The following is a 16,775-nucleotide window of genomic DNA, read 5'->3' as shown; positions in this document are numbered from 1 at the left end:
ACTGGCTCGCAGATCCCCAGTCTCTCGTAATACAAGAGACTGGTGTTTGCTTATTTTGGGATGTTTATTGCTGTGGTATCTGTTGTCTGTGTGTCTATCTGCCCCATCTAGCCCCCTGGATTGGAACCCAGGCCTCCAGAGGAAGGAGAAAGGCAGGAATGAGAGGCTGGTCAATTCGCCCGCTGTCCTAGCCTCACTTACTTCAAACATCTACACTGATCCAAGACTCAGCGACACAGAAAACAAGCCAAGCAGACAAACGCATTTCAAATCAAATGAAGGGGGCGACTTGACTTGCACCATTTTCACGCCTCAATTCAATTTCACTAAGTTGTAAATATATGTATTTACTTCTATTGGACTGTTAATAAAGGACTCCTGTCAGCCGTCTCTATAGGAAATAGTCCAGAATGTCATGGGGTTTTGCTTCAGTCATTCTGAGCAGTTCTGGGTTCCTACAATATTGAGTTTCTTCTCATCATCTTAATCTGGCTTTGCCTGGCTTTGAGCTGCTTTGAGAAGCTCGTCTGGAGAAGCCTAACTGCCTGGCACGGAACAGCACGCCTCATTCCATTCAGATCATGTGATCTTTCAATTCAGCCCCGCCCACTTTCTCTCTCTGTCTGCATAACTGTACAGTGGGAGGGGCTAGTTGAAAAATCACAGTGTCAGTGCCTGGCAGTTAGGATTCTCCAGACAAGGTCATAGCCGGGTAAAGACTCATTTTAGACAGTGGCTCTAGCGGAGCTGAGGAGGGACTGGGAGGGAAGCAGTGTGGCTCTAGCGGAGCTGAGGAGGGACTGGGAGGGAAGCAGTGTGGCTCTAGCGGAGCTGAGGAGGGACTGGGAGGGAAGCAGTGTGGCTCTAGTGGAGCTGAGGAGGGACTGGGAGGGAAGCAGTGTGGCTCTAGCGGAGCTGAGGAGGGACTGGGAGGGAAGCAGTGTGGCTCTAGCGGAGCTGAGGAGGGACTGGGAGTCAGCGAGTGTGGCTCTAGCAGTTGCATTAGATTACAAGTTCACAGACACACAACTGCAGCCTGCTAATTTAGAGAAGACCACGGCACTTACTCCACTGTACTGAACGGGGCTCTAACTGGGAGTTTAGACGGTCACTTCAGTCTTGCTGTTAGTTGAGCATTGTCTCTGGCTGGACTGCATTGAGGGGCGCCCGTAACCCAAGGGCTGGTTAAAAAGCTCAGGCAGGTTCTCAATACTGAACTGACGCTTGTGGCTGAATGCCTGACACCTGCTCTGCTGTTGAGGCTGGGGGCGGGGCTGCTGATGCGGGTGGTTGTGGGCGGTGTCCCAGGCTTTGAAGGCGGAGTTTGAGGTCAGGGGCTGTGTCACCTTGGAAACCTTGGACTTGGACTGGAGGGAGGGGCTTAGCGCAGCAGCCAATGGGGTGTGGAGGTCCGGGGCCTGGGGGAGGGGCTTGTCCTTGGGGTGCAGTCCGATTGGCTTGGGCTGAGTGGCCCGGGCTGCCATTGGGTAGTGCTTGTAGTATTGGCTTCCAGCTGTTTCTGTGAGAGAGAAAGAGAGAGAGAGAGAGAGAGAGAGAGAGAGAGAGAGAGAGAGAGAGAGAGAGAGAGAGAGAGAGAGAGAGAGTGAGTTTTCAGGTTTGTAAATGAAGATTTGAAACCTTAAATTAATCCATTCGCTTGCATCTTTTTTTGTAATAAGACACATTATTACTGGACATCCTTTAAAGGAGCGCTGACCGTCTTTAAAATCCATTCTCTCACCTCTTATTAGCTTTATTAACAGGATCACTGACCCCTCCCTTTAAAGGAGCGCTGACCATCTTTAAAATCCATTCTCTCACCTCTTATTAGCTTTATTAACAGGATCACTGACCCCTCCCTTTAAAGGAGCGCTGACCATCTTTAAAATCCATTCTCTCACCTCTTATTAGCTTTATTAACAGGATCACTGACCCCTCCCTTTAAAGGAGTGCTGACCATCTTTAAAATCCATTCTCTCACCTCTTATTAGCTTTATTAACAGTATCACTGACCCCTCCCTTTAAAGGAGCGCTGACCATCTTTAAAATCCATTCTCTCACTTGTTTTAAATTTTTTTTAGCTAACACTTTCGCAGGTATGGAAGTTCCTGGCTGGGTGCAAGCAATGAGATGGGTCTCCAGTGTGTTTTCACCTCTGTTTCTGACAAACATCCAAATTCAAGCTGCGAGTCACAAGGCCCTTGACTATTTAATTAAGATATCAGCATCTGTCAAGCAGCGTGAGTTTCCTTAGAGTTGAATCACAGCCCAGTTTCAAAACCCTCTTATTAATACCAACTTCCATACGTGTCTGCTTCCCTTCCTCCTAGTCCGTCCTCAGCTCCGCTAGAGCCACACTGCTTCCCTCCCAGTCCCTCCTCAGCTCCACTAGAGCCACACTGCTTCCCTCCCAGTCCCTCCTCAGCTCCACTAGAGCCACACTGCTTCCCTCCCAGTCCCTCCTCAGCTCCACTAGAGCCACACTGCTTCCCTCCCAGTCCCTCCTCAGCTCCACTAGAGCCACACTGCTCCCCTCCCTTCCGGTCTAAATAATTTACATATTTTAAAATTTAAATATTTGTTCTTTGACTTTCACAAGCAATTAGTAATAACCACACAAGATAAACTAGTAAAGAAACAAGCAGACAAGCTCTAGTTTGGGCTCTAGTCCAGCAAACCAGTTGTAGTTTGGACTCTGGTGCCTTCATCAGTGTTTTTGAAACTAGAATAAACTTAGTCAAAAAGGTGCTTCATTTAAATATATGGGAAACTACTATAAAAGAGGATCTGTGAGCCAGTGAATACAGAAGGGGGATGTCCTGGTCTCTGTTCTCTTGCTTGGTTTTTGGTGAATGCATTGCGGTCCCTCCCTGGCACTGTTGCAAGGTAATATATATTGCTATGACAGGGGATGGCAGCACCATTGGGTTGTCGTGGGAGCTGTGCCCATATTGGCCAGCCGGACCCGGGCACAGCTTAGTACCACCTTGCTGTGCTTCTCCGAGGACACTGAATGAAATTCACTAATCAGTGCGACTCGTCAAGCTGTCTGTGGAGCGAATCTAAATTAACAAGCTGCTGTCACTGAACTAACTTCTGTGAGCTTGTAATGGAATGCTGTAACCACTAGAGCCACACTGCTCCCCCCTCAGCTCCACTAGAGCCACACTGCTCCCCCCTCAGCTCCGCTAGAGCCACACTGCTTCCCTCCCAGTCCCTCCTCAGCTCCACTAGAGCCACACTGCTTCCCTCCCAGTCCCTCCTCAGCTCCACTAGAGCCACACTGCTTCCCTCCCAGTCCCTCCTCAGCTCCGCTAGAGCCACACTGCTTCCCTCCCAGTCCCTCCTCAGCTCCGCTAGAGCCACACTGCTTCCCTCCCAGTCCCTCCTCAGCTCCGCTAGAGCCACACTGCTTCCCTCCCAGTCCCTCCTCAGCTCCGCTAGAGCCACACTGCTTCCCTCCCAGTCCCTCCTCAGCTCCACTAGAGCCACACTGCTTCCCTCCCAGTCCCTCCTCAGCTCCGCTAGAGCCACACTGCTTCCCTCCCAGTCCCTCCTCAGCTCCGCTAGAGCCACACTGCTTCCCTCCCAGTCCCCCCTCAGCTCCACTAGAGCCACTGCTCCCCCCTCAGCTCCACTAGAGCCACAATGCTTCCCTCCCAGTCCCTCCTCAGCTCCGCTAGAGCCACACTGCTCCCCTCCCAGTCCCCCCTCAGCTCCACTAGAGCCACACTGCTTCCCTCCCAGTCCCTCCTCAGCTCCACTAGAGCCACACTGCTTCCCTCCCAGTCCCTCCTCAGCTCCGCTAGAGCCACACTGCTTCCCTCCCAGTCCCTCCTCAGCTCCGCTAGAGCCACACTGCTTCCCTCCCAGTCCCTCCTCAGCTCCGCTAGAGCCACACTGCTTCCCTCCCAGTCCCTCCTCAGCTCCGCTAGAGCCACACTGCTTCCCTCCCAGTCCCTCCTCAGCTCCACTAGAGCCACACTGCTTCCCTCCCAGTCCCTCCTCAGCTCCGCTAGAGCCACACTGCTTCCCTCCCAGTCCCTCCTCAGCTCCGCTAGAGCCACACTGCTTCCCTCCCAGTCCCTCCTCAGCTCCGCTAGAGCCACACTGCTTCCCTCCCAGTCCCTCCTCAGCTCCGCTAGAGCCACACTGCTTCAATGTGTTGTAATGCATCATTACTCACCCACTGGTTTGAGTGAGGTGTATCTGTTAAAGGGCGACCCAGGAATCGATATGGATGTGGTGAGGTTATTATGCGCCCTCATCAAGCCCAGATTCGCGTTGTTTAAATACCTGTGATCTGCAAGAAAAAAAACAAAACAAACCTATTAACACGACATTCAAAGGCTCAGATCATAATGGGAGTCAATTAGAATTAGAATAAGATCAATTGTATTGTCACAACGGCAAGCTCCTGTTTGGGATAATATGAGCAAACGCACTGCCATATTAAAAGCCTGTACTGTTTCCTCGCCATCTATGAGGTTAAGAAAATGTTCTTTTCTTTTGACACGTTTTGCCTGATTCCCTGAGCATCTCTCAGCCCTTCGGTTTCAATTAGAGATGATCGTGTCAGACAGATCCCGGTAAGGACGCAGTCGAGCAGAACTGACCTTAATGGCGTGTGATTCAGAAACCAGTGAACCCTGGACTGGGGGAACTTTCTAGCGATGGGGGGTATTTGTTACGCTCTGTGATTTCTCATCATACACTGCTGCCATCTTTAAAATCCATTCTCTCACCTCTTATTAGCTTTATTAACAGAATCACTCTCCCCTCCCTTTAAAGGAGCGCTGACCATCTTTAAAATCCATTCTCTCACCTCTTATTAGCTTTATTAACAGGATCACTGACCCCTCCCTTTAAAGGAGCGCTGACCATCTTTAAAATCCATTCTCTCACCTCTTATTAGCTTTATTAACAGGATCACTGACCCCTCCCTTTAAAGGAGCTCTGAGCATCTTTAAAATCCATTCTCTCACCTATTATTAGCAATAGCAACTTTGCCTATGCTTTTATAAGGGTTAGTGCACTATGGTTTGTTTTTAATATGCTTTAACATACCTCTTTGTGCTTTAAAATGCTTCCCTGTGCTTTAGCAGACCTCTCTGTGCTTTAAAATGCTTCCCTGTGCTTTACCAGACCTCTCTGTGCTTTACAATGCTTCCCTATGCTTTACCAGACCTCTCTGTGCTTTTCAATGCTTCTCTATGCTTTAGCTTTCACTGTGCTTTATTACGCTTTGCTGTGCTTTTACTATGGGACACATTTACCATCCCCCCAGCACTTTAAAACAATGTGGCTCTCAATCAGGTTTTCACATCTGTAGATGCCCTGGGTGCCAGCGGACCCCATTAGTTGATTGTTCTATCGCTAATTAGCACCAATCAATGAGTCAGTCAGCTAGAAAATATCACAAAAGGTCACTACATTGACCTTGACAAAGCTAGGCTTTCCACTACCTTCGGATTTGAGAATACATCACTGTCCCGCCTCCCTCCCCCTCTCTCCACTCTCCTTCTGCCTCTCTGCCTCCAACTCTCCCCTCTCCTTTCCTCCCTTCTCTGCCCTCTCCCCTCTCCCTCTCTCCCCTCTCTCCTCCCTCTCCCTCTCTCCTCTCCCTCTCTCCTCCTCACCTTTATCTCCTCACCCTCTCCCCTCTCACCTCTCTCCTATATCTCTATCTCCTCGCCCTCTCCCCTCTCACCTCTCTCCTATATCTCTATCTCCTCTCCTCTCCCCTCTCTCTCCCCTCTCCCCTCTCCCTCTCTCCTCCTCTCTCTCTCTGCCCTCTCCCTCTCTCTCCTCTCCCTCTCCCCTCCTCCTCTCACCTCTCTCTCCCCTCTCACCTCTTCCCTGCAGTACTCACTAGAGCTCGCATTGCTTCAAAGACAGTAATGAAAAAAGACACAGGGCTTCCCACTTTCAGACTGACTGGCTAATTATTTCCTTGGCTGGGCTGGGCTGCTCGGGGCTAGCTTATTAACAGATCCCATGCCAGGGATGGAAATAAGACCCATAGCAGTGTGATCCATTCCTGGTTTCACTATGATTCTAATAATAAGACACACCTGAGCTTGTTACCTAGACACACTGGAGCTAATCAAGCCGGTAGTGAATTGGAATGAGTAAAATGTTATTTCCATCCCTGCGATACAGTCAATAGAGTGCTAAAGAAGGTCCTTGACAAGTTTGATCACAATCGGACAAGTGCTTCTCTAGATAGATGCAAAACGCAGTGACTTCAGGCACGTCTACGCTTGCAGCTCAATTACATTAAAACAGTATATAATAGAAGACGGTCCCAATGCACTTTTTACTGCATCAAGAGGACTGCCGACTGTGTGGAAATGACTACACCACTGCTGCCTGTAGAAAATAGTACCCAAGCACGCGCCAGCTCGACCACACCAGTGGATATTAGAACATCAGAAAGTTTACAAACGAGAGGAGGCCATCCGGCCCCATCTTGCTCGTTTGGTTGTTAGTAGCTTGTTGATCCCAGAATCTCATCAAGCAGCTTCTTGAAGGATCCCAGGGTGTCAGCTTCAACAACATTACTGGGGAGTTGATTCCAGATTCTCACGATTCTCTGTGTAAAAAAAGTGCCTCCTATTTTCTGTTCTGAATGCCCCTTTGTTTAATCTCCATTTGTGACCTCTGGTTTCTTTTTTCTAGTTGGAAAAGTCCCCTGGGTCAATACCTTTTAAAATTTTGAATGCTTGAATTAGGTCGCCGCGTAATCTTTTTTTGTTCAAGACTGAACAGATTCAATTCTTTTAGCCTGTCTGTATATGACATGCCTTTTAAACCCGGAATAATTCTGGTTGCTCTTCTTTGCACTCTTTCTAGAGCAGCAATATCCTTTTTGTAGTGAGGTGACAAGAACTGAACACAATATTCAAGATGAGGTCTTACTAATGCATTGCACAGATGTAACATTACTTCCTTTGATTTAAATTAAAAACTTTTCACAATATATCCAAGCATCTTGTTGGCCTTTTTTATAGCTTCCTTACATTGTCTAGATGAAGATATGCCTAGATCTTTTTCATAGCTTCATTGCATATGGTATTTATAATTTAGAATGGACATTTTTATTGCCTGCGTGCAGTACCTTACACTTTTGACCTTAAATGACCTTAAATGTCATTTGCCATGTGGTTGCCCAGTTCTGAATCTTGTCTAGATCATTTTGAATGACCTTTGCTGCTGCATCAGTGTTTGCCACTCCTCCTATTTTTGTGTCATCTGAAAATTTAACAAGTTTGCTTACTATACCAGAATCTAAGTCATTAATGTAGATTAGGAATAGCAGAGGATCTAATACTGATCCCTGTGATACTCCATTGGTTACCTTTCTCCATTTTGAGGTTTCTCCTCTAATCAGTACGTCATGTTTTCTACATGTTATGGTACTTACCGTACAGAGAGACGCATCCTATAACAGCGGAGAATAAAGAAACAAAGGCGTGCGGGCCGGTGGAGCAGAGTGAGAGCGATGCCAAGTGACACAAACACACACAGTCAGACGACACAGCTGCCCTCGAGGTTAGAGAGAGCGTCTGCAGACGCTGTCTGTTATTAAACGTGTCAATTTGAGCAGTGTACGACTTGTAAAAACTCCTGCCGCCAAGGGCTAACCCTGACGCCAAAGAGAGGGAACATGACACAACAAGGGTGCCAGGTTATGGCTTTTTTTTTTTTTTTGCCATATCATTTTGTTTCTTTGATTACAGCCTGATGTTAAATAAAAGATCACAATGATCCTAAAATTCGAGGTGGTGCAAAACTTTTTAATCTGACCTGAACCATTAAAATTACTTTTCGAATCAATAATTTGAAACTCGTTTGCTTGTCATCTCTGGATTTAGCTAATTATGGGGCTCCTGAGTGGTGCGTCCGGTCAAAGGTGCTCCGAATGGAGTGCAGGATGCGCCCTATAGACAGGACGTCGCCGGTTCGAGTCCAGGCTATTCCACTGCAGACCGTGGACGGGAGCTCCCAGGGCTGACGCACAATTGGCTGGTGGAGAGGGAGGGCTTAGACCAGGGTGTCCTCGACTCACCAGCACCCCCTGTGGTCTGGCCGGGCGCCTGCGGGCTTGCCTGTAAGCTGCCCAGAGCTGTCCTCCGACAGTCCGCAGTGTGTAAAGAAGATATCGGCTGACAGCACACACTTCAGAGGACAGTGTGTGTTTATCTTCACCCCTCCCGAGTCAGCGCAGGGGTGGGCAGTGTAAAGGAATACCCACTAGAAACTGTCCTGAGGGCATCAGATGATTTGAGGGCATTTGCCATTTACTCAAACCTTTCACTTCCAAAGCTCAGCAACTCTACAAAATCAACCCACCTTGATCCTAACCCAACCCCAACCCTAATCTTGAGCAACCTCTGATTTATTTTACATGCTAGATTTAAATGTTGAAACGTTGCTAAATATTTTCAGATTTATAAATTATATCTGAAAGTACACATTTAAACATTTATTTAAATGTTTTTCACGAGATTTATAAACCTGAAAAAAGATAGGTAATTTTTGCTTAAATCTGTGAAAAAGTACAAGATTTAAGCTAAATCTGGGGGAAAAAAAGACATTTAACAATGTTTTGTTTTTTTAACACTTGGCGCCCCATACAATAAAAGGAAAAGATGCAAAAGTAATGATTAATTTAAATGAATAGCCATAGTTTGCAAGCAAAAGGCGTGTGCATAGATATATTCATAATAATGACAAACTTCAGTTTTTCACATCACCCAACCAGCGATCTTTCTGTGGGTCCTAATGCCAATCTGCACGTCACTTGACTGACCTGTGATAACATTCGGTTTATTTTTGACCGACTGCATTATTAAAAGTGTGTTCAGTTTCGCAGGGGGACTGCAGACAACAGAGTTAGGCTAATGTGGAAACCTCTGAGCTTTTTAAAACCAATTCTAAACATAGTTCTATAAAATATCTGCAGTGCGTGTTTGGCTTTATTCTTTTTGGCCTCAGGGGCTCCGTATGTTGTGGCCTTTGGCTCTCATGTTGCAAAATGGCAGTGCCAAACGCTGCAAGATTCATAGTCAAGCTCATCCTCGAGGTAAAACTGACTCATTCGGTCGAGTTTAAGCTGCCACATCCAGCCCAGGCCTCCAGAAGAAGGTGAAGGTGAAATGCAGGAATGAGAGGCTAGTGAATTGGTCCTCTGTCTGTCTGTCTAAATTAGCCAACTATCTGTCTGTCTGGCCACTTAGCCTGTCTTATATCTCAATGCATAATTGATATATATTCCAGGAATCTTTCTAGTCGAAATGGGTGGTGTTTTTGAGTCAAACGAGGGTGCTTGTTGCAGTTAAGAGTCTGTGCCTCTGAGCTAGTGTCAGCCTGGTACTTCATTGGATATAAGATTGCATAAGTCTGTATTCCAGTTGTACAGGATCTCTTGAAGCGACATGCTAACACTGCTGCTGACTCAAACAGACACTCCCTGAATTCTAATTTAATTCTAATTGAACCAGGAATGAACCAAGAAACTAGTCCTCCCTTTAAAGGAGCGCTGATCATCTTTAAAATCCATTACCTCTTATTAGCTTTATTAACAGTATCGCTGGTCCCTCCCTTTAAAGGAGCGCTGACCATCTTTAAAATCCATTCTCTCACCTCTCATTACCTTTATTGACAGCATCACTGGCCTCTCCCCTTATAAGAGCGCTGACAGTCTTTAAAATCCATTCTCTTACCTCTTACCAACAGTTTTGTTTCAAGGAATGATGACCCAAAAATATTTTCAGGTAAGCATTTAAATATTTAGAAAAATATTTCTATAGAGAAAACTATCAATTTTGAATGCGACAACTGTATTTTTTCTTTAACCCTTATTTTCCCTGAATATCTCGGTAGATACTCAAAAGGATCCTTAAAGTGTGGAAAAAACGTGGAAAGATATCGTAGGTTATGTGCGAGACTGTGAAATAAGTACACAGGCCTGAGAATCGATTACCAGCTGGAAAAATTCCACAAACTGAAGTTCATCAACCTTGGGAAATGATTTGACTGGACCTCATAGGGCACTTGCCCCAAAGCACTAAAGGCAACACTTGAGAAGCCAATTACTTGCTGTTGTAGATTACTACTCCCGGCGGGAGTCATTTCCTTTACAAAGAATCACACTGAAGTAATCAGCAGGATCCTCGTCCAGGAAATATTTACAAGCTGGAGAACACCTGGTAGAATCCTGTCTGATCGTGGCCCACAATTAATTTCACAGGTCTTGCAGGAAGTTGGTGATCAGTGGCTAGTAATACAGAAGTTAACTACCTCGTATCATCCTCAGACCAACTTAACTGAAAGGGTTAATCGAACTTTAAAACCCATGCTTGTCTCTTTTGTAGGGGATCAAAGCAAAAAAAATGGGATCAGTATTTAGCAGAATTTCGCTATAAATTCAGCCATCCGAGAGTCTACCAGATATTCTTCTGCACAAGTTAATTTGGGACACGATCTGCAAGGACCTCTGGAGAAAACATTTCAATGTGCTATGAGACCAGAGACCTCTGCTTATGATGTAATTGCTAATTTAGCACAAATGCCCAAGCGAATTGCTGAAAACCGGGTACATGAAACTATAATTTAATTAATGCAGAACATACATTCAGAATTAGGCTACATTAAAATGACTGTTCTAAGTTTACTTTTTTTCTCTCTGTCCTGACGGACTTGCTTTATATTTATGTTCTATTAAATGTATCTTCTCTTGTTTCTTCGTAACTTCATAACACACATCTGTTTTTTTCTCCGCCTTTACTACCTTTCAATCCCACCTGTCCATTGATCAAATCCTGAAATGATGTAAACGCTGTTATTTACGTCATTGACATATAGGTTTCTCATTTAAATACTGAAGAGTTATTCAGCCTCTTTTATGTAAATTGTACCCATTCCTCCTGTCGAAAAACTCCAGAAAAGGGTTTCATTTTATGATGGGAACAACGTTCGAAATAAGAGTCAGGTTAAAAGAGACAGCGAGTTTTGGACAGTCTGAAGACATTTTTGATATTCAGAGGCTTATGTTTAACTGTGAAATATTTTTAAATGCCTATTTTTAGAACACCAAATGCCATGAAGAAAATTGTTACCATAATAAAAATACAGCCCTAATAACGGCTGCTTCTCTTACCACCGCTGTTCGGCATTGTTCTCTCAGACACTCCCACCACTCCATTGCCTCCCATGGGAACCTCGACACAGGCCCCAGTCCTCTCCAGCCCCATCTGGTCCACAGTCACTGTCCCAGGCTGCTTGAGAAGATCTGTCAGAGCCCTGCAGAGAACAGAGAGAGAGAGAAACAAGACAGTTTCCACACTGCAGCCCAGCGCTTTCTTCATCTAACCACTGAGCTCCTCAAACCCACTGCCTTCCACACTGCAGCCCAACGCTTTCTTTATCTAACCACTGAGCTCTTCAAACCCCACTGCCTTCCACACTGCAGCCCAACGCTTTCTTTATCTAACCACTGAGCTCCTCAAACCCACTGCCTTCCACACTGCAGCCCAGCGCTTTCTTTATCTAACCACTGAGCTCCTCAAACCCACTGCCTTCCACACTGCAGCCCAGCGCTTTCTTTATCTAACCACTGAGCTCCTCAAACCCACTGCCTTCCACACTGCAGCCCAACGCTTTCTTTATCTAACCACTGAGCTCCTCAAACCCACTGCCTTCCACACTGCAGCCCAGCCCAGTACCAGCTAAATTAGGCCAGTAGATCAGCTCTACATCTCTATTCAATAACAGAGCTGGGCTTCATCACAGTCTTTGTCAACTAGATTCAACTCAACAACCGTACAGCACCAAAGAAGGGTAGAATTTTTAAAGCAGTCTCTCTCTTTTTATTTAAATCAATCTCACACTTCTGTCTTGCAAGGGATTGTGTACTTGCTATGGTTTCCAAATGGGTTTTCTTACTACCTACAGTACAGGGCTGGAAATAAGACTCCCGTTGCATAGCAGTGTGATCCATTCCTGGTTTCACAATAAGTTTGATAATAAGACACGGCTGAGCTTGTTATCTGTACAGACTGGGGCTATTCAAACTGCTAGTAAAACCTGGAATGGGGGTAAACCAGCATTATTATTGCAAGGATGACAATCACTCCTGTTACATAGTATTCACCCATTCCAGGTTTTATAAACAGTATTAGAAAAGCAGCAATCATCACACTCATGCATGAATTAACACTACCCACAATCCCCTGGTGAACGAGCAAGACTGTATGAACGCCAGCCTTAAACACGTGATCAGTGTCATTCGTTACAAAGGAACATGGAAGGAATAGGGATAATTAAACCCACGTGAATTAACAGACGGCTGAATTGAAAATGAATGAGTTCAGAACTTGAAGGAAGTGCTGAAGATATTCAGGTGTGATTCCTGTGGGATTCAGCTGGAATTCGTTCAGAATTTGCGGGCTTTATTTTTAAGTGTTACCTATAATGCACTGGGCAGACCAGTGTCCCGCGTTCAATCTCAAACATTTATGGAACTAGAACTGCAGCTCCTGAACTCAGAGGTGTATAGAGGGACAGTGTTGTGTCTTGGCTATTAATAGACTGCATGACAGCTGATATATAGAATTGACGTTAATTAGTTTAATTAATTAGCCCAACGAATGGAAGATTCCCCGGTTTAGTGGCGGAAGCTAAAATGCCAGAATTGTGTTCAGATCCAATTACACATGACTTCTTTGAAAGCTGAACTCGGAAGTTCTCAGGTCCTGTATGTGGAGTTTTGAAAGAAACACGTGTTTATAGCGCACATGGATTTTCATTGTAAGATATCTGGTACTGCACCGGGGTAAAGACATCTTGTTTGCACAAGCCATGCTTTTAGACCGTCTTGCACTTCCTGGGTTACCTGGGTGTAACTGACCCCACCCCTTTCACTGGTTTCTTTCATGTCAACAACCAATCAGCTGCTTCCCCTAATTAGCGATACGCTTTCAGACACCAAGGCATGCTGGGTGAAATGAAGGCAAACTTTTTGTATATTGTCAATAAGGAATTGTAAATCGTTTTAATGATCTCTCTCTCTCTCTCTCTCTCTCTCGCTCTCTCCTCTCTCTCTCTCTCTCCTCTCTCTCTCTCTCTCTCTCTCTCTCTCGCTCTCTCTCTCCTCTCTCTCTCTCTCTCGCTCTCTCTCTCCTCTCTCTCTCTCTCTCTCTCTCTCTCTCTCTCTCTCTCTCTCTCTCTCTCTCTCTCTCTCTCTCTCTCTCTCTCTCTCTCTCTCTCTCTCTCTCTCTCTCTCTCTCTCTCTCTCTCTCTCTCTCTCTCTCTCTCTCTCTCTCTCTCTCTCTCTCTCTCTCTCGCTCTCTCTCTCAAGTTTGGATTAAGATGACTCCATATCCTCTAAATTGACTCGCTATTTCATATCCTATTATCTATGATCAAGGACGAGCAACAGAATATTTAACAATTTACAAAATACCTGTTTTAAAATAGAATTCCAAAAATTGTCATTGTTACTTTTAATATATCTTTTATATCTTTTAATAGTTTTTTTTTTTTTAGAACCATTTTGGAAAAACTTTTTAAAAAAAATAGATAATTTTTTTGTTTGTTAAATAGCGATTTGACTTTTTATGTCCTGAATAATAAAATGCATGCGCAGATATGTTTCATTTTGTTTGGGGGGGGACATTGAACCAGGCAATACATGGATTGAAATGAGACTCCCGTTGCACAGCAGTGTGATCCAGTCCTGGTTTCACTAGGAGTTGCACACCTGGGCTTGTTGCCTAGACACACTTGGGCTAATCAAGCTGGTAGCTGGAATGGGCGACACTGCTGGGCAACGACTATTCCCAAAATCCCAAAGTATTAACTTTAACTGTATTGAGTCTGATTTCTGATTGAGTTTTCAAGTAGGTCAGTCAGGGAGGGGTCACAACCAGTGTATTCAGTATAATGTATTTAGCATTGCCTTTTCAAGTGGCCTGTTACATTGTTAATGTCATTGAGAAGATCTTGTTCGATAGCTGAGACCTCAGGAACATTCAAGTCAATTAGCGCCGTACAGATGAGATTAATTCTCACGCATCCAGCTCAGTTATATCAATGTCCCCTTTGTTCTCACAACAGCATCATATACAGTTTCTTTATTAGCTCTGCAGAGATGCTGAGCACACAAGGCTCTAAGTATGATTTAATTGGACATGTATTAAATTGGACTGTTAATTTCATTTATAGAGACAGAGTGTTGATTTCAAACATTCTTTAATAGTTTCAAATTATTTTTGGTCCTGTTTTTCTCCAAGATTGTCCAATTAGCCTTCCTCCCCTGACTGTGAAACTCCCCCTTGCACACCACGTGGTCGTGCCTTTCCCAGGGGAGACCCTCGGGGACCCCTGCGCTCCCTTGACTGTGTGACTCCCCCCTGCGCACCACGCAGCCGTGCCTTTACCAAGGAAGACCCCCTGGGACCCCTGCGCTCCCCTGACTGTGTGACTCCCCCTTGCACACCACGCGGCTGTGCCTTTACCAGGGGAGACCCTCGGGCACCCCTGCGCTCCCCTGACTGTGTGACTCCCCCCTGCACACCACGCGGCCGTGCCTTTACCAGGGGAGACCCTCGGGGACCCCTGCGCTCCCCTGACTGTGTGACTCCCCCCTGCACACCACGCGGCCGTGCCTTTACCAGGGGAGACCCTCGGGGACCCCTGCGCTCCCCTGACTGTGTGACTCCCCCCTGCACACCACGCGGCCGTGCCTTTACCAGGGGAGACCCTCGGGCACCCCTGCGCTCCCCTGACTGTGTGACTCCCCCCCTGCACACCACGCGGCCATGCCTTTACCAGGGGAGACCCTCGGGCACCCCTGCGCTCCCCTGACTGTGTGACTCCCCCCTGCACACCACGCGGTCGTGCCTTTACCAGGGGAGACCCTCGGGGACCCCTGCGCTCCCCTGACTGTGTGACTCCCCCCTGCTGCACACCACGCGGCCGTGCCTTTACCAGGGGAGACCCTCGGGGACCCCTGCGCTCCCCTGACTGTGTGACTCCCCCTGCGCCCCACATCATACACACTGACATGATTTTCTGCAGAACAGTTTTAATGAAGGCAGTGGCTGCACATAAAGTCTGTTATATTAATGTGTTTGGTGCAGTGCAGTATGTTTAAAACGACTTCTCCATCTACTGCAATTAGGGCTGAAAAATAAAGCAATAAGGTTCACAGTGTGCATGAGAGCTTATCAGCGTGTGCTGAATTGGGCTCATTTACACCCTTGTGTTGCATAAGGAACAAAAAATGGGGAAAATGGTAATTCCTTTGCTTTATTGAAGAAAACTTTTGCAGGAAACACATATAAAATAATGACACTTCATGCAGACTAAACCAATTTTAGGAAAATGCTACAGCTGTGGCCAAAAGTTTTGCGTCACTCTATAGAATTAATAATAATTAGTTTCTTTAATTAGCACAATGAGTAGAAGATTCCCTGGTTTAGGGGATGACATTTTGCAGACGTACTGTTTTTTCTTGTAAAAGTGTGTGTACACACATTATAAAGTAACTACAAGATACAAGGCTAGGGTGTGCGAACGATGCATCAGCTGCAGAGTCTCTTACAACAACGCCTCACCCCAGAGAGCACAAGGAGGTTCAGTGACTCGCTCGGGGTCACACTCACAGAGAGAGTCAGGGGCTGAGCTGGGATTTGCCCCGACTCTGTCACGCTGCCCTTTCCAGATCACAATGTTCAAAAGAAGTATGAAATAAATGAATAATCATTCACTGATGCCGCCTTGTTTACTTAAAATGAATATTTAATTGGTCTGATCATTAATTCAAGCCATGCAGTGTTACAGCATCTGAAAACGTGACGATAGAAGAACTTCTTGAAAGCGCTGCGTGTCTTCAAGGCAAAGAGAGGACACTTTGATTTGGGATCAAAATGTTTCTTATTTGAATGTGACGTCAATCTCTCCTCTCTCTCTGTTAATAAAGCTAATAAGAGGTGAGAGAATGGATTTTAAAGATGGTAATAAGAGGTGAGAGAATGGATTTTAAAGATGGTCAGCGCTCCTTTAAAGGGAGGGGTCAGTGATCCTGTTAATAAAGCTAATAAGAGGTGAGAGAATGGATTTTAAAGATGGTCAGCGCTCCTTTAAAGGGAGGGGTCAGTGATCCTGTTAATAAAGCTAATAAGAGGTGAGAGAATGGATTTTAAAGATGGTCAGCGCTGTTGATGCACAGTTAAGACATTACAAGGTTCTGGAAGTGCGTGGAGCTACAGTCGCTGTTATTGTTTCTCGACTCTGAATCTGAACTCTGCGGCCCCGGCTATGACAATATTACAAAGGCAGAAGACGGGGGACGCTGTTTATTTTTAGAGCCGCTGCAATGAGGTCATGTATAGTATATCTTACACCCCCACCCCCACCCCGGTCCCCCCTCAGGTGATGTTTTTTCACTTCAGCGAGCCGAGTCTCTTGTCAACATCCTCTGCGCTGTGGTTACGATTTCATTAGCACAGTGTATGGGTGTAATGAGAATACGCGCACGAAATCTTTCCTTGGAAGAAGCTAACCTTTGCTGACGAATGAATCAAGACGGGGTTACGTTTTTGGTTACGGAACTGGACATATCTTGCAAAGAAAAAAAATATATGCATCATGAAAAATATGATTACATAAACTATGTGCATGTAGAAAAAACGAGCGACATACAGACAGACAGATGGACGGATCTCCCAACTATCTCAATATCTTGTGCTGAAGGTCCTTAGCAAGCT

General features: G+C 45.7%; 1 protein-coding gene across 1 annotated transcript; it reads right to left on the bottom strand.

The window, feature by feature from the left end:
- Positions 1-899: 899 nt before the first annotated feature.
- LOC121309348 (protein shisa-8-like) lies at positions 900-11,307 on the bottom strand (the record flags this gene model as incomplete). Its single annotated transcript, XM_041242226.1, has 3 exons — positions 900-1,519; positions 4,187-4,303; positions 11,165-11,307. Coding segments are annotated over 3 exons (679 nt in total), but the record flags the coding sequence as incomplete, so codon positions are not given.
- Positions 11,308-16,775: the final 5,468 nt, after the last annotated feature.

Source organism: Polyodon spathula, unplaced genomic scaffold, assembly GCF_017654505.1.
Source record: "Polyodon spathula isolate WHYD16114869_AA unplaced genomic scaffold, ASM1765450v1 scaffolds_1222, whole genome shotgun sequence".
NCBI classification, from domain to species: Eukaryota; Metazoa; Chordata; class Actinopteri; order Acipenseriformes; family Polyodontidae; genus Polyodon; species Polyodon spathula.
The sequence above is the reverse complement of the archived record's forward strand: the minus strand, read 5'-3'. Positions and strand labels throughout refer to the sequence as shown.